The 21,615-nt window shown below is 52.6% G+C and overlaps 11 protein-coding genes across 11 annotated transcripts; 7 read left to right on the forward strand and 4 right to left on the reverse strand.

The window, feature by feature from the left end:
• Positions 1-292: 292 nt before the first annotated feature.
• Positions 293-1,249, reverse strand: NUU61_005010 (phosducin family protein; the record flags this gene model as incomplete). The annotated part of the gene is made up of 4 exons (XM_056655592.1): positions 293-432; positions 492-847; positions 930-1,112; positions 1,212-1,249. The coding sequence occupies 4 exons, from the start codon at positions 1,247-1,249 to the stop codon at positions 293-295; spliced, it is 717 nt and encodes a 238-aa protein (XP_056511205.1).
• Positions 1,250-1,634: 385 nt separating this feature from the next.
• Positions 1,635-4,725, forward strand: NUU61_005011 (coatomer subunit gamma; the record flags this gene model as incomplete). Its single annotated transcript, XM_056655593.1, has 6 exons — positions 1,635-1,710; positions 1,798-2,108; positions 2,176-3,142; positions 3,206-3,553; positions 3,607-4,422; positions 4,493-4,725. 6 exons carry the CDS (start codon positions 1,635-1,637, stop codon positions 4,723-4,725), a joined length of 2,751 nt encoding a protein of 916 aa, XP_056511206.1.
• A 778-nt stretch (positions 4,726-5,503) lies between these two features.
• NUU61_005012 (F-box domain protein) lies at positions 5,504-6,712 on the reverse strand (the record flags this gene model as incomplete). The annotated part of the gene is made up of 2 exons (XM_056655594.1): positions 5,504-6,272; positions 6,333-6,712. 2 exons carry the CDS (start codon positions 6,710-6,712, stop codon positions 5,504-5,506), a joined length of 1,149 nt encoding a protein of 382 aa, XP_056511207.1.
• A 227-nt stretch (positions 6,713-6,939) lies between these two features.
• On the forward strand, positions 6,940-8,264 carry NUU61_005013 (putative HAD superfamily hydrolase; the record flags this gene model as incomplete). Its single annotated transcript, XM_056655595.1, has 3 exons — positions 6,940-7,064; positions 7,126-7,428; positions 7,490-8,264. 3 exons carry the CDS (start codon positions 6,940-6,942, stop codon positions 8,262-8,264), a joined length of 1,203 nt encoding a protein of 400 aa, XP_056511208.1.
• Positions 8,265-8,692: 428 nt separating this feature from the next.
• On the forward strand, positions 8,693-10,421 carry dps1 (putative aspartyl-tRNA synthetase Dps1; the record flags this gene model as incomplete). The annotated part of the gene is made up of 2 exons (XM_056655596.1): positions 8,693-9,685; positions 9,744-10,421. 2 exons carry the CDS (start codon positions 8,693-8,695, stop codon positions 10,419-10,421), a joined length of 1,671 nt encoding a protein of 556 aa, XP_056511209.1.
• Positions 10,422-11,472: 1,051 nt separating this feature from the next.
• Positions 11,473-12,864, forward strand: NUU61_005015 (SIP1 domain-containing protein; the record flags this gene model as incomplete). The annotated part of the gene is made up of 2 exons (XM_056655597.1): positions 11,473-11,693; positions 11,835-12,864. The coding sequence occupies 2 exons, from the start codon at positions 11,473-11,475 to the stop codon at positions 12,862-12,864; spliced, it is 1,251 nt and encodes a 416-aa protein (XP_056511210.1).
• A 194-nt stretch (positions 12,865-13,058) lies between these two features.
• On the reverse strand, positions 13,059-14,517 carry NUU61_005016 (F-box protein; the record flags this gene model as incomplete). Its single annotated transcript, XM_056655598.1, has 2 exons — positions 13,059-13,419; positions 13,511-14,517. 2 exons carry the CDS (start codon positions 14,515-14,517, stop codon positions 13,059-13,061), a joined length of 1,368 nt encoding a protein of 455 aa, XP_056511211.1.
• A 682-nt stretch (positions 14,518-15,199) lies between these two features.
• On the forward strand, positions 15,200-15,904 carry NUU61_005017 (uncharacterized protein; the record flags this gene model as incomplete). The annotated part of the gene is made up of 1 exon (XM_056655599.1): positions 15,200-15,904. One exon carries the CDS (start codon positions 15,200-15,202, stop codon positions 15,902-15,904), a length of 705 nt encoding a protein of 234 aa, XP_056511212.1.
• Positions 15,905-16,183: 279 nt separating this feature from the next.
• Positions 16,184-17,440, forward strand: NUU61_005018 (Qc-SNARE protein; the record flags this gene model as incomplete). The annotated part of the gene is made up of 2 exons (XM_056655600.1): positions 16,184-17,304; positions 17,389-17,440. The coding sequence occupies 2 exons, from the start codon at positions 16,184-16,186 to the stop codon at positions 17,438-17,440; spliced, it is 1,173 nt and encodes a 390-aa protein (XP_056511213.1).
• Positions 17,441-17,829: 389 nt separating this feature from the next.
• Positions 17,830-20,580, reverse strand: NUU61_005019 (ATP-dependent DNA helicase 2 subunit KU80; the record flags this gene model as incomplete). Its single annotated transcript, XM_056655601.1, has 10 exons — positions 17,830-18,299; positions 18,374-18,585; positions 18,641-19,026; positions 19,085-19,624; positions 19,680-19,740; positions 19,794-19,962; positions 20,012-20,079; positions 20,139-20,205; positions 20,262-20,316; positions 20,374-20,580. Coding segments are annotated over 10 exons (2,235 nt in total), but the record flags the coding sequence as incomplete, so codon positions are not given.
• A 219-nt stretch (positions 20,581-20,799) lies between these two features.
• NUU61_005020 (DUF4149 domain-containing protein) lies at positions 20,800-21,574 on the forward strand (the record flags this gene model as incomplete). Its single annotated transcript, XM_056655602.1, has 4 exons — positions 20,800-20,831; positions 20,902-20,935; positions 21,012-21,300; positions 21,408-21,574. The coding sequence occupies 4 exons, from the start codon at positions 20,800-20,802 to the stop codon at positions 21,572-21,574; spliced, it is 522 nt and encodes a 173-aa protein (XP_056511215.1).
• Positions 21,575-21,615: the final 41 nt, after the last annotated feature.

The following is a 21,615-nucleotide window of genomic DNA, read 5'->3' on the forward strand; positions in this document are numbered from 1 at the left end:
AGCGGGCCATTTGAATTGAATTCTTGAACACGGGAGCTTAAGCAATAATAGCAGTGCCTATTTAAATACTTCTACAAGGGTGCCTATGAATGCCTGATGGGAATGCTTGTATATCAACTGAGACACTGGCGTTGCGATGTACAAGTCAATATCTCCTCTTCACCAGGAGTCCCATTCAAAACGAGACCAACGCGCAATTCCTTTTCTGTTCCATTTTTATTGGCCGGTAATTCCATAATGTACATGCACGCCGTGATCATTATGTGTCGCATTATTTTCAAGAGGCAAAGAATCAATCCCAGTCGTCATCATAGTCTTCAACCTTGAGCTCGTCGTCACCGGTCGTCCGGTAATCTACCGAGTCGGCGCGCTTCTTGAGTCGCACGTCGCTCTCCTTCAAGGCCCCGAGGTCTATAAGCAGTCGTTCGATATCTATTCACCAGATCAGTGCTTGCGTCCCTTGTGATGTCACTGTTTACTGCACAACTTACCTTCAACCTTGGTCCGCGGGCCATTCAACTCGCGCAGGGTGACCAATTGCCTCCGAATCTCGGTGTCCTTGTACACTAGAATCGTGGGTGTGTTCTTCTCCGGATATCCCTCAATGCACATGTCGGCGCGGATCTCGCAGAACTTGATGTCTCCGAATTTCGCCGCTAATTGGCGCCAGAGCTCTGTCAGGACTCGTGACTCGACATTGGCGCCCTGCGAGGTCAGGTTGACCAGCACAAAGGCGTTGTTCGACGCATCTGTCACCTCTCGAGCATAATCGACTTTCTGAAGCGGGTACACTTGGTTGAAGAGGCTGGTTTGCTGGAGTGTCGAGAGCTCTGCCATGCGCTTTTTTCTGTTCAGCCGCAACATCAGCATGTCTGTATTACACACCACAGAGCGACCGTCCCCCCTGCTTGACTTTGTGCAAAGCTCACCGGTATTGCTGCAAGAACTCCTCGTCCTCCTCGTCCTCTAGTGCGTCCAGCTCGTCCAGGTCCTTGTCTTCGAGTCGGTTCTCATGGGCCTTGAGCTCTGCTTCGACTAGAGCTTCTTGGATAATGGGTTCCATGTCTTTGGGCTTCTCCGGGATGATGCCATGTTGGCGAAGAATGTCGTTCCTGTACAATCACTCGAAATAACAAGGTCAGAGTGCGTTCCCAGGCAGATGGGTTACCTTGTAACCCCGAGGTTTGGATGCGCGCAGGCTGTAGACCTACCATTCGGTGTCCTCATTTTCATTGACTTGGACCTCCATGATGAACTAAGAGAATCAGATCAGAGTATGAAGAGACGTCACAACTCATGAACTTCGTGGCGAGGCCACACTCTGCCCCCCCATACTGCCACCTGTTTGCAGTGTTTGGTGGGGGCGCCACTGTGGCTGCTCACACGGAAGGCCACCTTCAACTTAACTCCATAAACATCGAGCTTGAGGGTTCCCCATCTTCTCTCGAATCATTCTCGTCCCCCGTTCTACCCGCTTCGCTTCTCCTTGGTGGGTGAGCTACGCCAATGCAGTAATTGCCTTCTTCGCCCCCCCCCCCCCCCCTGTGTGCAACTGTGTCCCAATTGAACCCACCCATATTCCACCCCGAGATTGCGAACACGCTCTGCTGGTGTAATCCCAGCAGCTGGGCAATATGAGCTACATGAAAAAAGACGAAGATGCGGATCAGGTCATGATCAAGCTTGATCGGACCTCCGTGTTCCAAGATGGTGTGCAATCCATTCTCCCCCCTGGGGCCTCAGTGTGGATTACCCCCCGGATCAATTGTCCATACTGACCGAGTGTTTCCCTCCTAGCCCGACTGTTCAATTCCTCTCCCATCTCGCCGCGAACATGCCGCACATTATTGACCAAGATCGCGGTCCTCGTTTTCACCGGAGAGCAGTTCCCCACAAACGAAGCCACCACTCTCTTCTTCGGCATCTCTAAGTTGTTCCAGAACAAGGACCCCTCGTTGCGACAGATGGTCTACCTCATCTTGAAGGAGCTGGCTGGTACTGCTGAGGATGTGATCATGTCGACTAGCATTATCATGAAGGATACCGCGGTCGGGAGCGATGTTTTGTACCGGGCCAATGCTATCCGAGCACTCTGTCGGATTATTGATGTATGTGCTGGGTTTGCTGGGTGATTGCGCTATAAGGCGATCAGAAATATGCTGACACGATGAAAAGGCCTCTACGGTGCAGGGTATCGAGCGACTCATCAAGACCGCCATTGTCGACAAGACCCCCTCGGTGTCCTCCGCAGCCTTGGTCTCTTCGTACCACCTCCTTCCCATTGCGCGCGACGTGGTCCGGAGATGGCAGAGCGAAACCCAGGAGGCTGCCTCGTCTGCGAAACAATCGACCGGATTCCTTGGCTTCTCGTCTAGCTCGCAGACCCACGCCATCTCCCAGTCGAACTACATGACCCAATACCACGCGATTGGTCTTTTGTATCAGATGCGCTCGCACGACCGCATGGCGTTGGTCAAGATGGTGCAGCAGTACGGAGCGGCGGGAGTGGTCAAGAGTCCGGCAGCGCTTATTCTCTTGGTGCGACTGGCGGCCAAGTTGGCCGAGGAAGACCCCGGTCTCCGCAAACCCATGGTGCAGATGCTGGATGGCTGGCTCCGTCACAAGCACGAGATGGTCAATTTCGAGGCTGCCAAGGCCATTTGCGACCTGCGCGATGTCACCGATGCCGAGGCTTCGCAGGCCGTCCATGTCTTGCAGCTGTTCCTGTCCTCTCCGCGGTCCATCACCAAGTTCGCGGCCATCCGAATCCTCCACAATTTCGCCTCGTTCAAACCGCATGTCGTCAACGTGTGCAACCCCGATATCGAGTCGCTCATCTCCAACTCCAACCGCTCCATCGCTACGTTTGCCATCACCACGCTGCTCAAGACCGGCAATGAAGCTAGCGTTGACCGTCTGATGAAGCAGATCTCGGGCTTCATGGCCGATATTACCGACGAGTTCAAGGTTACTATTGTCGAGGCTATCCGCACTTTGTGCCTGAAATTCCCCAGCAAGCAGGCTGGCATGCTCACGTTCCTGAGCGGCATCCTGCGGGACGAGGGTGGCTACGAGTTCAAGCGCACTGTTGTGGAGAGCATGTTTGATCTGATCAAGTTTGTTCCTGAAAGCAAGGAAGACGGTAGGTGTTGTCTTGCTTTTGGTTGTGTTGTATGAACCTGGGACTGACCCTCATATTTTACAGCTCTTGCCCATCTCTGTGAGTTTATCGAGGACTGCGAGTTCACCAAGCTCTCCGTCCGGGTCTTGTACTTGCTCGGTGCCGAGGGCCCCAAGACATCCCACCCCACCAAGTACATCCGCTATATTTACAATCGTGTCGTTTTGGAGAACGCCATTGTCCGTGCCGCTGCTGTTACTGCATTGGCCAAGTTTGGTGTTGGCCAGAAGGACCCCGAGGTCAAGTCGAGTGTCCAGGTGCTCCTCAGCCGCTGTCTTGATGACACCGACGATGAGGTGCGGGATCGTGCCGCTCTTAATTTGCGGCTGATGGGCGAGGAGGATGAAGCCGCAGGCGCTTTCATCAAGAACGGTAAGTTTGCATACATCCTGATGACTGATGGATTTGATTACTGACTGGCGTAGACTCCATGTACTCTCTTTCAACCTTTGAACACCAGCTCGTCATGTACGTGACGTCGAATGACAAACAGACTTTTGCGGCCGCCTTCGACGTTTCTACTGTTCCCGTGGTTACCCAAGAGCAGGCTCTGGCCGAAGAGAGGACCAAGAAGCTCACCACGGCCACCCCCACCCTCAAGGCTCCGTCGACCGCCCCCTCCAAGGGCAAAGCGAATGGCGTGGCCGAAGCGGCTACGGCTGCCGCCACCCAGAAATACGCCGAGCAGCTTATGCAGCACCCCGATCTCAAGGAATACGGTACTTTGCTCAAGTCCTCGGTGCCGGTCGAGCTCTCCGAGAGCGAGACCGAGTATGTCGTTACGGCCGTCAAGCACATCTTCAAGGAACACATCGTTGTGCAATATGATATTAAGAACACGCTCCCGGATACTGTCTTGGAGAATGTCACCGTGGTGGCAACGCCGGCAGAGGATGATTTGCTGGAGGATGACTTCATCATCCCGGCCCCCAAGCTCTCGCCTAACGAGCCGGGTGCCGTGTATGTTGCGTTCAAGAAGCTTGGCGGCGAGAACAGCGTCCCGGTCACCTCGTTTACCAACAACCTCAAGTTCACCAGCAAAGAGATCGACCCTACGACAGGCGAGCCCGAAGAGAGCGGCTACGAGGACGAGTACCAGGTTGAGGACCTCGAGCTCACAGGCAGTGACTATGTCATCCCCACGTTTGCCGGCAGCTTCGACCATATCTGGGAACAGACTGGGGCCAACGGCGACGAAGAGAGCGAGACCCTGCAGCTCGGCAACGCAAAGGGCATTTCCGGTATGTACAAAATGATCCCTTGTCTACTTCCTTTCCCTGCTCTTTTTCTCATATACTAATTCTGGTCCAGATGCCACGGAGCAACTCATCTCCGCATTGTCCCTGCAACCCCTCGAGGGCACCGACGTCGCCCTCAGCACCAGCACGCACACGCTCAAGCTGTTCGGCAAGACCGTGTTCGGCGGCCGTGTCGCGTCTCTTGTCAAAATGGCGTACTCGAGCCGGAATGGCGTTGCTATCAAACTCACCGTCAGGGCCGAGGAGGAAGGCGTTGCTGCTGCTGTGATTGCTTCTGTTTCTTGATTTTTTTGGTCTTTCGATATCAAATTGTAGCACTTGTAGACATGAGCTCCTTACCCTGTCGTTTCTTTCCTTCCTCTCTCTCTTCCGATTTTTCCATGGCACTTTTTCATTGGTTAATAGATGCGACGATTCACATTAAAATTTCCCTTTTTCTGTCTTGTCTTGTCTTGGATTTATTGAGGTTGATGTTATGTCGTTCGGATTTAGCCCTAACGTATCCACGTGACTACTACATTCTGTACTGTTGCTTCAACTACGAAAGTAACACTTGAACTCAAAATCAATGAAGAAAACATTAGAAAAGAGGCCAAGAAAGGTAATTATGTCAGTTATGTGTAAATGCTACTAGCTGCAAGCTGGTAAGATTTACAGGGTAAAAAATCGATGAATTGACGCTATCGTCGGGTACCTTTTTTTTTTCTTTTTTTCCTCTCTGTTTTCTCTTCTTCTCTTCTTGCTTTTTGAATTTCTTATGTTTATTTTATTATTTATTCAACTCATTTTGTTCTGACTTGATGTATTCAATGCTGCCATTTATATCTTGAATCCATCCCTTGATCCCAAGTGCCATCTAGTCCGGTTCTCAGAAATGAAGACTAGGGAAAAAGGACAAGAGCAACTTGTTTCTTTATTTAAGACTTTCAGTATTAACGTTGGAGGATGCTTTTGTCATGGCAGGTATCATTCGTAATTGACTCTCCTCGATATGAAAACAACGCTAACATACAGATTGAAAAGAAAAACCATGGCATCTCGTTCAGTCCACCTCCTCGGACAACTATATCGGCTCCCTATGGAGCATGTAGATACCCAGATCCTCCAGATCATCCAAGGCCTCATCGGGACACTTATCGGCATGCTTCCATACGAGCTCATCGATCTTGTCGTGGTGATCTTGGAACAGTGGGAAGGATTCAGAAGACAACCCAAGCGCACAGAGCCTAGGAAGGTTATGCGACAGAGCGTGCAGCAATGCTTCTGAAATGTTGATTTCGATTGGGCCCCCATAATATTGAGCTGTGAGCTCCAGTTCCATGAGAGGCAAAGGCGGGAGGAAATCCGGAGGTGGGAGAATCAGAAGGTATTCCAGCAAGTCCACCGGAATTTTCAGAGAAATCAAATTCGGTAGCCGGTAAATGATGTCGGTTTCAAAGTCTTTGAGAATAAATCTATTTGCGCGGTGGATGATGAGATGCTTGAGACTGGCAGCTAGCTGAGGGTTTTGAAGGATAGCCTCCAAAACTGGGGTGTTCAGATCGTGACACCCCTGGAAATGAATCGACATAAGGGCTGGCGGCCAGGAGAATGATGGCATCGCATCAAGGTCAAATGTGCCGCCGACCTCAAGACGTGACAGAGTATTTGGCCACTCTGAAGCTACATCCGGGTTGGTCAAATGAGTTGACACCGGAAGACGTAGGCACTCCAGCTTATCAAGATGGCTGATAGCTTTCTTGATCTTTGAAAACTCAATTGGAGTCATCACGAGCGACAGGTCGAGAACAACAAGATTTCGGCATTTAGATAGCGCGGACAGGCTATTAACACTGAAATATAGTCAATAACGAGACTTTCCGCATTGATCTCAACGAACTAGATCAACTTACGCAAATGAGATCTTTGGCGCGGTGAAAATAGCCAAGTTCATCCGTACGCGATTGAGTAAGCGCGCCGTGAGACTCTTCGAAGAGTGATAAGTCAAGAGATGGAGATGTAGCACATGCACTAGGGACCCTAAATCGTTTTTGCTCTTGGTTTTGACAGGTGGGCACACTGTGTTGGTGAATTTGGCGAAGCTATCGCCGGCATGGAGATGAGGGAAGCGGTATAGGAATGCTATACCTGCCGAGTACCATTGTCGAGAAACCAAGCAAAAATTGTAGAGATTTCCCTGCTGTTCTAGGTAGTGCTCTGTATCTTGGTCGATAGCTTGTGCTATGAAGATAAGGACCTCCGTGGGAATATATATCTCACGTGCTGATGGCATGGTGGGCAAAATGGCCCACGGCCATAATCTGGTGGGAAACCGTGAAATCCGATGTGAAGCGGAAGAAAAGTGTTGGAGGACGAACTTTGCGGAGTTGAAGGCGAGATGCTGAAGGCGAGGCTAAAGATGTTGATGAGTGCCTAAGGTGTCAGCTCCCCGTCATAACCGCCGAGGCCATCCTCGACCCCTCGCAAATCAACCACTCCCCTTCACCTACTTCTGTCGCGATGAGGTCGCCAAATTTATGGCAGTCGCTTAGACTGCTGCAGCGCACATCATATTATCGCGACATTCCCCGCCACTCCATCCATACAGCCACTTCTCGGATCCCGAACTTCGCATTTGCCTTCGAGTGAGTGACGTTGATGTATGACTTCAACGCAAAGCTGTTAGCTCTAATCTAACCGATTTAGTATTGACGGTGTCCTCCTGCGATCTTCCAAACCAATACCCGGTGCCGCTGACTCCCTAGCCCTCCTGAAAGACCACGGCATTCCATTCATCCTGCTCACCAATGGAGGCGGGAAACACGAAACCGAGCGCGTCGCAGAGATCAGCAACAAATTGCAGGTGCCATTGGATCCATCTGTCATTGTCCAGAGCCATTCGCCTTTCGCGGAGCTAGTCAAAGGCGCCGATGAGGCGAGTTCGCTAGAAAACAAGTGCATTATGGTGGTCGGGGGCGATGGGGATAATTGCCGACGTGTCGCGGAACAGTATGTTGGCACAGCTTGCCAGGGTTCCCCTTCTGGCATTCGTTGCTAAAGAAAACTACAGGTACGGGTTCAAGAACGTCATTACCCCCGGCGATGTCTTCATGGCCAATCCGTCAATCTGGCCGTTCTCGAAAAACTTCAACAACTACTATGAGACCTTTGCCAGGCCTCTGCCCAAACCTGTTGACCCGACCGACCCAACAAAAGGCCTCAAGGTCGACGCGGTCTTCGTATTCAATGATCCTCGGGACTGGGCCTTGGATACCCAGGTCGTCATGGATCTCCTGCTGTCCTCCCAAGGACACATGGGGACACTATCAGAGAAGAATGGGCGGACTGACCTTCCTAATCACGGGTACCAGCAGGATGGACAGCCCCCTCTGTACTTCTCCAACCCGGATCTGTGGTGGGCCGCCGCCTATCCCTTGCCCCGGCTTGGCCAGGGCGGGTTCCGCGAGGGATTGGAGGGTGTCTGGGCGGCGACGACAGGCGGTCCCAGCAAAGGCATTGAATTGAAGAAAACCGTGATTGGGAAACCCTACCAAGGAACTTACGAGTTTGCAGAGCGACAGCTGCTTCGCAACCGTGCAACCACTTTTGGCGATGCTACAGATCTCCCGCCGTTGCAGAGGGTATATATGGTCGGGGACAACCCAGAGTCAGATATCCGGGGCGCAAATTCCTACCGTAGCGAGGTTGGCAGCAACTGGCACTCAATTTTGGTGCGGACTGGAGTTTATAGCGGCGGGGAGCCAGCTTGGATGCCTCAAACAGTTGCAGATAATGTGCAAAAGGCAGTGGAGTGGGCGTTGAAGTCTTCGAAGTGGCCGGCATAATTACCGCATGTTGGAAAACATACATAAACATGGCGATGGGTGGATGATCTCAGGATGTGCATAGGTACAAGTGATACACCCTCAAATGGCGATTCAATTATGCCTCGGCCCTTTTTGGTTGGTCAAATCTTGAGCATTTTTGATCGGCGAGGCATGAGCCGGAATGCCTGAAATCTGGGGGGTTCAGGGTTCGAATCCAAGTCTGGTCAACTTTCTTTTTCTTTTTATTTTTGTCATGTGACATCCCCTCTTAGGGCTTAGGGCAGCGTCGGCGGGGATGGCTCATCGATTGACTCACTGGCCAAGGGTAGGTTTCCTCATCGCTTTGTTTTGGTCGCGCATATCAAATACAAGAGTGTCTTGAAGGTAGAATTGTGTTCCTTACGGTTTGCTACCTATTTTCTGCTAATAGAATCCACGACAGCACCATGGCGGACTCTGAATTGCCCCACCGGCCCAAGCCCGAGGAAACGAAAGACGCCGCACCCGCGGAGGGCGGAGACAGCAAGAGCGCAAGCAAGAATGCGCTGAAGAAGGCGGCCAAGGATAAGGCCAAAGCAGAGAAGGCGGCGGCGCGGGCGGCACAGGAAAAGGCCCAGGCCGCCGCACAGGATGCCAATGACACGGCCAAGGATCTGTACGGTCCAATCCCCGAATCCGAGGACGTTATTGCCTCGACGCATTTCAAAGAGCTGTCGGACAACCACTACGAGAAGGAGGTGACAGTTGTCGCCCGTGTGGACAATGCGCGCGTGCAGAGCGCCAAGCTGGCGTTCTTGATGCTGCGCCAGCAGGGACAAAAGGTGCAGGCGGTCATTGCGGCTGCTGAGCCCATCTCGCGACAGATGATCAAGTATACTGGTGGGCTCAACGTCAACTCCATCATCCAAGTCACCGGTATCGTCAAGAAGCCCGAAATCCCCATCTCGTCTGCGACACTCAGCCACCTCGAAATCCACATCCGCAAGGTGTATATGATCTCCGAGGCTGCCCAGCAGCTGCCCATGCAGGTCAAGGATGCCGAGCGTCCGCCTCCCGAGACCACGGAGGAGGGTCCTCAGGTCGACGCCGAGGGTGCGCCCATCGTCACGCTGAAGACTCGTCTCGACAATCGGGTCCTCGATCTGCAGACGGAGACCAGCCAGGCTATCACGTGGATCTCCAGCGGTGTCTCGGAGCTGTTTGCCGAATACATGCTGAAGAGTGGCTCGCGGTGGATCTTCACTCCCAAGCTGGTGGGCGCAGCCACCGAAGGCGGCAGCAACGTCTTCGAGGTCAAGTACTTCAAGCGCAACGCCTTCTTGGCCCAGAGCCCGCAGCTCTACAAGCAGATGTGTATCGCTGGTGATATGGACAACGTGTTCGAGATTGCACCCGTGTTCCGCGCCGAGGACAGCAACACCCACCGCCACTTGACCGAGGTATGATGCGCGAGTTGGTTCTTCATATGAATGGGGAACATACTAACCTGCTCGATAGTTCGCCGGTCTCGATTTCGAAAAGACCTTCCGCAGCCACTACCACGAGGTGCTGGAGTTCGCCGAGGACCTTTTGGTATTCATCCTGTCGCAGCTCAAGGAGCGATACGCCCCGCAGATCGCCACGATCCAGAAATCCTACCCCAAGGCCGGCGACTTCAAGCTGCCCAAGGACGGCAAAGCCCTGCGCCTGAACTACATGGACGGAGTGGCGCTGCTGAAGGAGGCGGGCGTGGATGTGTCGGAGCAGGAGCGATTCGAGAACGACTTCTCGACGGCGATGGAGAAGCAGCTGGGCCAGATCATCCGCGACAAGTACGACACCGACTTCTACGTACTGGACAAGTTCCCCATGGCGGTGCGCCCCTTCTACACCAAGGCGGACCCCAAGGACCCGCGATTCTCCAACTCGTATGACTTCTTCATGCGCGGCGAGGAGATTATGTCGGGTGCCCAGCGTATCCACGACATCGCTGAGCTGCAGGCCTCGATGCGGACTAAGGGCCTGAACCCGGACCAGGAAGGCTTCGAAGACTACCTGAACGCTTTCCGTCAGGGCTGTCCGCCGCATGCCGGTGGTGGCTTGGGCTTGAACCGTATCGTCATGTTCTTCCTGGGTCTGCCCAATGTGCGTTTGACGTCGCTCTTCCCCCGAGACCCACAGCGGCTGCGTCCGTGAGCTTGTATTTAGCTTGACTAGAAAAAAAAAGTATACATGCATTGAACGATTGATTGAGCTATAAACGTCCAGAGGTGGCAGCGCACCATAGGACTTGTACTTATTATGTATTGCATCTGGGCAGAAGAGTTATAATGGCCCAGGAGGAAAAATATGATAGGAATTAAGGTGGTATCAGGATTCGAACTCGTGTCATCTAGATCAAACACAGGAGAGCCATGCATTGAACCGAACTTGGAATAGCATCAAAGAAAATAAAATGATTTAAAACAATATCATTTTCTAAAAAATAAGATATAAGATAAAATAAGATAAAATAAGATAAAATAAAAAGAATCAAAATAACAAAAAGTTCACCAGAGGCTTATGAAATAGACCTTTACCAGTAGACCCGTCATTAGGGTAGGACTAATTTCGACCCAGACGGCCAGCCTATTTCGGTCACCCCAGGCACAATCTTTGGCAGGTGACCCGGGCTGACTTCTAGCTAGACTATTCGTCTGGTGTTGATGATAGTGACGCCGTTTGTCCCTCATCTGTTCACTTTGCTAAGAAATCACTTTTTTTTTTGACTCGGTATACTTCGAGATGTCTTGGCATTTAATCTCTTGGTCTGTGCGAGACCCACTAAGCATCTTGTTTATTTTGAAGCGATTCCTGGCTCTGTAGAATGGGTGGGCAAGAGGCATGATTTGTGTGTATGTTAGTATGGGATTGGCCATATATTAGTGAAAAAACCTGATGCTCAAGATTCTCCCTTAGAAGAATTAGGTAGCACCTACAAGCTTGCGCCATACTTCCACTTTTTCAACTCTTATGGCAATGCCTGCTACTATCCATGTAGAAGCCTATTGTCGATACACTTTCTGACTATTTCCTAGAATATTATCCAGAGGGCTAAAAGAAATTTGTACAATATACAGGAATTTCATGACAATTCACTGATCCTGTCCTGCCCATAGTTCTGTCGCGTTCATCGAGCGGAGCTGATAAGATAGCACCCCCAAGCTCCGTCATTTTTTCCCTTTCTGCATCTCCCCCAATCCTCGCCATGGCTGAAAAGAGGCCATCATCCATGCCTGGCTCAGCTGCAAAACGGCCGCGAATCTCCTACGATGACAGCGATGACCAGTCGGAGGTGACATCCTACGAGCGACCTCGCAACGACCCCCTTTACGGGCAGAAGAGCGCATTCCCAGGTCTGGACGATGCAAGCGACGAGCTGTTTTACGGGCCCGCAGAGGATGGGCTGGAGTACCTGCGCATGGTCCGGTAAGTTGAATTGCAGCTTTCGGTCGCACTCTTCTCCTTTTCCCCTTTTGCTAAATGTCGCCGACTTCTCCCCAGCCCTGCTCGCGCGTGTGTGTCGTGACTTCGGCCTGGACCTGACCTTTTGCTGGATTGAAACCATAGATCCGAAGCCAACGCGCTACCTTCACTGTTCGCCGCACCGGTCCCTACCAAGGAGATCGCGACCCCGACCACCGATCCACAGGTAGAGCCGAGTGCAGCTGGCCCGCGCCGGAAACCCTTGACGACGGGGTTCTTCGCAGACGAAGCGTACATCGCCCCGACAGACAAGACCAGCGATTCCGCGACCGCGCATGCCCGCGACGCAACGAAACAACTCTACCCAGATGCACAGTCCTCATACTACAATCTCCTCCACCATCGATTCCTACTCCTCCGCTCTACCCTGCGATGCTCTCCCCCCGCATCCGCCATCGCCGCCCTCGACGACGCCCATCCAATAAGTCTCCCCCGAAACCACGCCGGCGCCCGCAAGGAGTGGCGCCACCTTCTGCTCACCGAGGACCCGCAGATGGTCCAGCTGGCGTGCATGGACCTGGACAGCGTCTTGGGGGTGCTGAAGATCCTGGCGCGGACAATATCGGATAACGTGCGCAGTGGGAGTGCAGCGCGTGTGCGTCGGACGGGCGCCTGGGCGTGGGGCTTGCTGGGCAAGTGCCGCGATGTCGGCGAACTGGCTACCGAGGAGGTTGGCGACATTCGAGATCTGGGGAAACGCGCCCTGACGATCTCGCAGAAGATGCGCGAGGCGGAATCTACTCGTGCGGCGGAGATGGAGGCGGAATTGTCTGATTCGGATCCAGGAGAAAGTACCCAAGCGGCTGGTGTTGGCCAGGCAGAGGGGGATATTGAGTCGGTAGAACCCCTGCAACCTGAGGAACCGGGCTCGGAGATGCCCGATGCGGCGCTGAATCAGCCTGCTGAGCTTGAGGCTGCGAAGGCACGATTGCAGGCGCAGCTGCAGGACAGCGCTGATCCGGATGTGGCCGATCCCGGGGATGGGCATGAAGACGAGGACGAGAGTGAGGACACGGCGCAGCAGAGTCGGGCCATGCTGGATATGATTGTCACAGTGGCGGGCGAGTTCTATGGGCAGCGGGATCTGCTGGATGCGCGCGAGGCATGGCTGTAGAATATCTATTGCTAATCATGAAATCCCACTCCCATCTAAGATGCATACCTGCAACCTTGGTTTTCTATACCTTGTCTCGACATGGATCTATTGTACCTTGGTAGACTCCCAAAGGCGGGTAGCGCATGTCTGGAGTAGCTAGAATCAAGAGAAAAAGGCGATTAAAATTGGCCCATGGTGTTCCTGGATAATCGTTACACTACAAACTGAGGATACCACGGATCCTCAACCTCACCCTTCTCAAAAGCATAGTTAACAATAAAACAGCCAATGCCCGCTACGCTCGCCGATAGTCGTAGGCGGTTATCGTAGGGATTGCCGAACTCGATGTCCAGACTAAATGGTTTGAACGTAAACTCCTTCAGGGATGGAAGCCCCAGGAGGTAGTCGATCATTTTTTCTGTCATCTCGGGGATAGTCCAGACATAGTCTTCGAAGGCGGCCATGTCGTCTCGGATACACAGCGTCTCGAGCGTATTGGGGACAACTGTTTGGATAGGGGGTGCTTGGTCGGGGAACCAGCCCTGTAGAAGGACGAATGGGAATTCCAGGTTTCTGTTTAATAGAAAAACAACTGGAGTTAGTAAAGAGCCATCAGATGGGATGGTATATAGGATGAGTTTTCAAGAGGGTGGGTATATCTCACTTGAGGTTAAACTCTTTCAATGACTTGACTCGTCCGATGATGCCATAGTCTCCTCCCTGGTATGCCTCAATAGCCATATTCCCCGAGATCCAGAACTCAATAGCGATTCTCAGGTTCTCGAGCGATGGCTTAACCTTCTCCAGAGCAGACTGCAGCCTTGCACAGTCGCAGGATTCCCTTGTGTTAGCATCGTAGGCTAAGCGACAGTCGAGAGTCTTGAGATTTGGCGTTGCTGCCAGGATATGGAAGAGATGGGAATCTGTCACAAAGCCCTCGTCAAGAACCAGGGTAGTCAATGTGAGTGCAACGGGCTGGGTTCCTGGCCAAACGTTCGGGGCGGTTGTTTGGACGCAGGTGATCTTGAGAAACTGGATGACAGGGATCTCAAAGAGATGTGCCACATCATCAGAGAAAGAGAGACTGCATGTCTCTTCCCATGCTTCATTGGCTCCCACAGACACCCGCTTCAATGTAGCTGGCCGTTGTGTTGAGCGCAGTATGGCTCGGACGAAGGTCCGGTCCTGGCGAGTAAGACGGAGGTCCAACTCACTGCAGTGATGGAAGCAAGATAGAAGAAGGGCGACAATGGCATCGACTGAGCCCCGTTTTAATTTTTGGTGTAGGTCTTCTTTGGGGGCGACATTGGCGGTTTGGATCCAGTTGTCTATCAAACCGATTTCATGGCTCGTGAATCTTTGTTGGAATGAATCTTCATCCCACAAGGGCTGGCCATTGGAAGGTTGTCTCTTGTGTTGGTGGAATTGGAAGTATTTGATAGCGCCTGCACGCTCCGGACGACTGGCAATACTGCGGAGAAACAAATACAGGCGTGAGATCTGGTCTGGGATTCCCCCATCTTTCCGTTCGACGAAGCTGATCTTCTCGTAAAGATGGGGCTCTGCCAATATGGAGAATCGCCTGCAAGTCCCACGAAGCGAGGCTAGGGAGGCCGACGGAAGATGCTGGACGATGCGGTCCCACAACTCGTCTGGCAGGTAGACGGGCATAGTCCAAAGATAGAATAGAAATGTAACAGTAAAAAAAGAAAAGAAAAAAAGAAAGGGTGAAAACGGAAGACCGAGATCAGGGTCTGATCCGGGACTTGGTGATGGGAGACCTAACTTGGACTTGGCATCGCCAAACGAGATCGAAGTGGTTCTCTTGCGAGGTCCAAGGGGTGTATTTAACCCAAAGTAGTCATTCCCTGCGCTGAGATCGGCGGCTTGGCCGCTAATCTCGCTTGGCCCCGAGGAACTCGCATGGACCGTGCTATTCTTAGATTCCTAGATTGCACATAGTACGCCTGATCTCTTGGTATAGGCGATTTGTCTCCCACACAACCCCCAGGATCATTTCGCGGCATCCAATGGATTCGCGGTCAAAGCGCCCATGCCGTGATTTACGGCGAGATCCAAGGCCAATTCTATTTTGAAGATCTCGAATATCTGGAGTCTGGGCATGGAGTATATATAGTTGCTGGTGGAACTGGGAAAAGGATGGTCTCTTTTTTTCTGAATAGAGCTCTCCTTTCCTTCCAATCCAGCAGGCTCATTGAGCCGATCCGATTCTTCCTATTTTCAGTATGTTCCCAGACCAGATGGGTATGAACCCTAACTGACTCGTTAGTAGCAACTGGCCAAGTCTTTCTTCCAACCTATACGGACCTCTATCTTGTCCTAGGTCGCAGCCATGGTCCCCAATCTCAAGTCATTTGCCTCGCTATTCCTGTTGCTATGCATCTGCATCCAGGTATTGGCAATTGAGAGCCTCGGTCTGACCCGAGACAAGCTCGACGAAGAGAACAAGGGCATCAGCTACAGCTCCATCATCGAATTCGAAGAGGACACCAAAAGTTTCGAAAACAAGACAATCAATGGCATTTGCAAGGACGCCTACGACCAAATGTTCGAAAAGGCCAATAGTGACGGAATCGGCAAAGACAAGCGGCCCGGCGTGATGACTGCCCTGGCCATTGGAAAGAGGATCTACCTTGCTTCGTCGATCAAGAAGGACAAGGGGTATTGGTACAAGTATGATGATACATGGGCGAATGCACCGCAGCCGTTGATCGACGGCCTCGAGGAGTGCCAGCGGGAGGAGGGCGGCCAGCGACACCGAACGGAGGCTTCTTGTGGAGAGCCGAATACTATCGGACTCTTCTATGACTATAACAAGGACACCGCAGACGTGACCAAGGAGGGCGGAAGGATCACCACCTGGGGCCGAAAGCCGCCGGGATGGGATAACATCTATCGAGACCCATGCACGGAGGAGAATAAATGGGGGTGTAGGAAATTGACAACCCACTTCAATCTCGAGGTGGTGTCTAAGACCGACCCCGAGGACGTGAAGAAGAAGTTCAGTGTCCTTGCAAACCCCCGGCGAAAGTGTTGATGTATATAATGTTGGATCTGGGATGGGACTTGGGTCATGTTTAGAGCAAATCATCTCCATGTTGATGACTCACGATCAAACACGGATAGAGGAAATAAGTCCTGACTATCGGAATTCGTGGATATTCGTGGATTGTATGTCATGGGAAGTCCCAAGGGCACGCGGGTAGACCCACCGTCCCCTGGAGCTGTCTGCCTGCGGATCTTGCGTCATGCCCATCTTGACTCTCATCTTCACCGTCACTTTCGCCTTGACCTTGTAGTCTTCGATGCGGGAATCATGGCACCGACCGTTGAAATCGCCATTCCATCTACCTCACTCTCACCTACCTCACCCCCACACACCGTCTACCACATTACCCTCCGGCTGCCGCTGCGCTCCTTCACCGTCTCCAAGCGCTACTCTGACTTCTCCGCCTTCCACACGACACTGACCAGCCAAACCAACGCACCCCCACCGGTCCCCCTTCCACCAAAATCCTGGTTCGCCAAAACCGTTTCCAACGAGCGATTCCGCGAAGAGCGGCGCCGCGGTCTAGAGCAGTACCTGCGCGCGATCAACGACGCCAGCGACGGCCGCTGGCGCACCTCGTCCGCCTGGCGCGCATTCCTGAACCTCCCGACGGCAGCGGTCTCAGGCTCGGCTTCCTCCAACGGCACAGCCAACACCAACACCACCTCCGCCCGCCTCCACGCCGCCATCACCGACCCAGGCAACGCCTCCAACGCGCCCATCTCCGACCCCACGCTATGGCTCGACCACTACCGCGACATGAAGGCGCACCTCCACGACGCGCGCCTGCAGCTCTCGCGTCGCGACCAAGAAACAACGCCACAGAAACAGCATGAGAGCTCCGCGCAGGCAAAGAGCTGTCTCGTGCGCGCGGGGACCATGATCGCCGCCCTGGACGACGGCCTGAAGAATCTCGGGCGCGGGGACTCAAATTCTGCGTCTGCGCAATCCTTGTCGACGCTGGGCGATGGCGAGCTCCGTCGCCGGAAGGATCTGCTCATCAATGCCCGCAAGGAAAAGGATGGTCTGGAGGACCTGTTGCATGCTATGGCTGCCAAGACCCGGCTTGACCATGCCGTGGCCTCTATCCAGGATAAAGAGGCTCTGCTTCGGCCTGGGCTTGGGAATGGGAATGGCGATGCTGCTAGTGGTGGACGGAGAACCCCTGCGCGCTCTGGTAGAGTCCTCGGCAAGGAAACGGAACGCACGCGCGAGCTTGATAATGAGGGCGTGCTTCAGCTGCAGCGCCAGACTATGCAGGATCAGGATATGAGCGTTGACGAACTTATGAAGATTATTACTCGCCAGAAGGAATTGGGTACGGCCATCAACGAGGAGTTGGAGGTGCAGAATGAGTTGCTGAAGCTGGCCGATGAAGATACGGATCGGTATGTATTCTATATTTTTCTTCTGCCCCTTCACTCTATTTTCTTATTATATCCGTCTTGGTCGGCTGCTAACTTTCCATTTAGGTTGAAAGCAAAGCTCGATGTTGGGAAGAAGAGGGTCAATAAGATCTCTTGATTTGTTTATGCGTCGCATATTTCTTTCCCTCTTTTGCCTACGAGGCTGCTTTATAGACCGGGCTTTTGTTCTATTCCCATTTTCATTTCAGCAGTTGAGTTGGCATGCAATTTTGGAGTTATGGGTTTATTGCACATCAGCGATAGTCAGAAGAGTCAGAGACTCGTGCTCTCAATCAACAATGATCTCGTTCCAGATCGACAAAGCCACTCATATCGTGAACCACAAAGCAACTTTCCTCATCCGAATCGATTCCTAATAAGGCCGAAGCACACAGTGACGGCGTACCTCCAGCCATTCAGTGAGCAGCCAAGAACTTTAAAGATCCAGAAGTTAGCACCAAACCCACAATTCAAAAACCCCAAACTAATAAAACATAACCAACGCACCTCTTTCGCTTCATCCTCCGGAACCTCAGACTGCTCCGACACCCCCCGATCAATAAGACCGAGCCGATTTTTCCGCACAAGCCACCACAACTCGCGCCGATCGCCGCCGAACTCCTCACGCAAGATCTTATCTTTCAAGCGCCGCAGCAAATCATTATACGACGCAGGCTCCTCATAATCAACGAGCTCCTCGCGTATCGTGCCCAGCGCCTCAATGACGCGGTCGTAGTTGGCGTCGCCGAGACTATGCCGGATCTGCGACTCGACAATCCCCGCCATCTGCTGCACGGCGTCGTGGATCGTGTCGACGCTCTCGGCGTGCGAGAGCATCTGCTTGAATTCGGGGATGGCGTTTTCGGCGGAGATCTTGGCGCGCTTGGGTTCTTGGGTGAGGAGGGCGTCGACGTCCAGACCTGAGAGTGGTTTTTCGGGTTCGCGTTGGCGTTTGCGGCCTTTGGCCTTTGGGGGGACTGGAATCCGAGTAAGATGTTAGTTAGTTGGTCTGGGAGGCTTTAAGGGTTGTTCCAACATAGAATTGGTTTACCTTTCTTGACCTCGGCTGTGGAGATCAGTGCATCCAAGTGTTGCTGAGCTTTTTTGACTACCTCCGCTGAGGGATGGGCGAATTTTGTGAGTCGTTCTGATGGCTCGAGAACTGGTTCGTTGGGATAAACGGCGCGGTAACGCACGGCTGACTCGATCCGGTGCAGCAGTGGAGAGAAAGACTCCTCAATTGGAAGCCCAGAAACGAGCTCTCTGGTTTGTTAAATCAGCCTTGATCCCCGTATAAATAGTCAACGTGTTCCCTTACCCGTCCTCGTCCTTGTATTCCAGCTCCATGCTGTCAACGTATTTATTCATTGAGTCCTGCAAGCTGTCACTTGGGAGATTGCGGTGTTCAGTAACCACCTTGCCGGAGATTGTTACCACCTTGTCCAAGGGCGGGAACCGATATGACCGTACATCCTCGGCATAAGGAAGTTGAACTTCGACCAGACATTCGTAGTCGGGCTCAATGGAAGGAGCCAGCAGCACGATTAGCGGGGGCTTGGCTTCTTTAATCACTAATCGAGCGACCGCATAGGACTCCAATTCAAATAAAGCGTGGATGAAAGAGGACAAGGCCAGCGAGGCCTTGTCGTTGGCGCGTTGTGGGATAATCAGATTGGTGTTGGACATGTGCAGGTATCGATCATACTGGTCAACAGGATTAGCGGTGCTATCAACAGACGGCCAGACTGGGTATCCAACGCACTTTGTCACTCCGCACAAACCCAACGAGTTCTAGACCCGCAAATGTCTCCAGGGTGGTGATGTTTTCATCAGTCTGACTGATGTGCACTGCTGTCCGTCCGTACTCATACCCTTTCGCGAGGTCATCTCGTTCAACATCTACCTTGCCTCCTGGTGCAGACTCGTCCTTGACCTGATAAGTTCGCGATGTTCGTACGACGGTAAGAGTGTCGCCTTCGCCAGGTGCTTGAGACTCTCCCGGTGCCGTCACCGTCGCTGAAGTCCCAGAATCTTCTTGTCCCGGTGCAGTGTCGGAGCGCAGGACGAACGAGCTTGCTGACGGCGGCTTGGCAACGTAGGTTCGGAAGTATCGTTCGACCGGTATGCGGAGGGCTGTTTCATACTCATTTGGATTACCGAGTTGAAGAAATCCTTTGAAAGATGGCTGGCTCTTGGTCATTTTGATACGAGGAATATTCAGCTCTGCAACGGCTTGCTCCAGGGTTCCGTAGACACCATCGCACCCCTCAACAAAGTCACGGAGAAGGGTTTCGTTGCTAGCCTGTAGTCGCAGCATCAATATTGTGACGAGCAAAACAGCATGGCATTTGAATCACCTTGATGGGATCTTTGTCCTCCTCTTTCACTCCGTACTCGGGGTCGTCGAAATCAGCTCCGCTGTAGACAATCAGCATATTCCCGGGGAATGGATGCGCCCACGAGGGACGTACATAACCACCAGCTCAATGTTGTCTTCCTTGAGCTTTTCCTGGATCTGGTCGAGGCCTTCGTTGTTCGCCAGCCCAGTGCCATTAGTCACCAATATGATCTTGCGCTTGTATTTGAGTTTCTTGCAGTAGGTGATGATCATCTGAATAGCAATGACAATAGACGAGATGACTAGTTCACCGTTAGAGTTAAAGTCATGGTAAGGGAATATGTCTCATACCGTCGCCTCTATTCGTCTGGCTGGGTTTGATTGATTCTCGCAACTTTCGAATATCCGGCATGAGCATCCTGGACTAGTATCAGACCGGCAATCCACTCCCAATAATGGATGTAGATGTAGCGCATACTGTCCAATCTCAAAAAGAACCGAGATGTTCGAAAAGTTGAGGTCACTCTCGAGCTCATTCGATGTACCTGGCATGTCTCCACGTCAGACTACACGCGTAGTACGCGACCATTGCGGTTCCTACCATCGGTGCGGAGTCCCACCACGCCCACAGTGGCAGTTTTCCGTCCCGTTGCAACCTGATTCTCATCATTATTAGCTCTCGCGAATAGCTCGTCGCTTGCAAGGCCACATACTGTTGTGGTGATTCGGTCCCAGACATACTGCATGGCCCACTGAAGATCCGTGATTGAGCGGCCATTCCGGCACTCACCCATGGATCTTGCCACATCCACAATGTAAACAGTCGCCTCCTTTTCAGCCATAGCGAGGTTTCCGTGGGGTTTGAACAAGACGAGGTCGAAGTTGGCACCGTCCGACAGGCAGACGCGTGATATTGCCATTTTTGGTTAGTGCCCAAACGCGCCGGCACATGACATCATGGGTGACTTAACGGGAAGGTGCGTGTGCATACATGCTGGAGTGGAAGGAGCAACTGGCAATAGTACCATTGTATATGACATAGACCGTGGCAATACCACCCTCTCCACTCCATTTCAGGCCAACTTGGGCTCGATCACACAACTCCACCTCCACACTATTTTTTTAAGAGGGTAGCCACCATGACCGATCCTCGCCCCTATCATATCCTGAGGTGTGTTGCCAATTATACCTGCATCCGGCCTTATGGTCTTATACCACCGGGATCACTAACCCTTCGGTAGCTATGGCACCCTGCTGGGTACGCAGGTCTTTCAAGTAAGTGTTAAGTCTCCTTCTAGCCCAGGTTTGCCGGGAATAATATCGGAATCAATGGTGTCTGACTCAACTGTAGTCCTTTGTCGGGGGCATAATCGCTTTCCGCGCCCTGCCGCGGCCCCAGTTTGCCAGTCTGCAGACCGCCATCTTCCCCATCTACTTCTCGATGCAGACCGCGCTACCCGTGGTAGTCGGACTGACCGCCAGCAGAGGCGGACAGGCACTGGGGCTGTCGGGTTTAACAGCACCTGAGAACTGCTGCAGCACCTTGTTGCCCATGGCCACGGTGGCGGTGACCGGGCTGGTCAACTTGTTTGTGCTGCGTCCCTTGACGACTAACGTCATGCGCGAGCGCAAGCATCAAGGTATGTTTCTGTTCTTCTTAGTCCTCTCTTGATAAGCATAAATATCCTGCTTCATTATCATCGGGTTCGATGTGTACAAGACAAGTGCCAGAGCCTGACTGCTACAGAAACCCGCGATGGGAAGAAGAGCTATGATGCTGGGCCGCACTCGAAGGAGATGCTGGCTCTGAACAAGAAGTTCGGGCGCGTGCATGGCATCTCCAGTCTGGTCAACATGGTCAGCCTGATCGCTACGGTCTACTATGGGGCCGTTCTGAGCAAGAGACTCCAGTGAACAGTACCCAGAGGGTGGGTATTGGCACGAATTTGGGTATC

Source organism: Penicillium alfredii (genome assembly GCF_028826965.1).
Source record: "Penicillium alfredii strain IBT 34128 chromosome Unknown utg000007l_segment0_segment0, whole genome shotgun sequence".
NCBI classification, from domain to species: Eukaryota; Fungi; Ascomycota; class Eurotiomycetes; order Eurotiales; family Aspergillaceae; genus Penicillium; species Penicillium alfredii.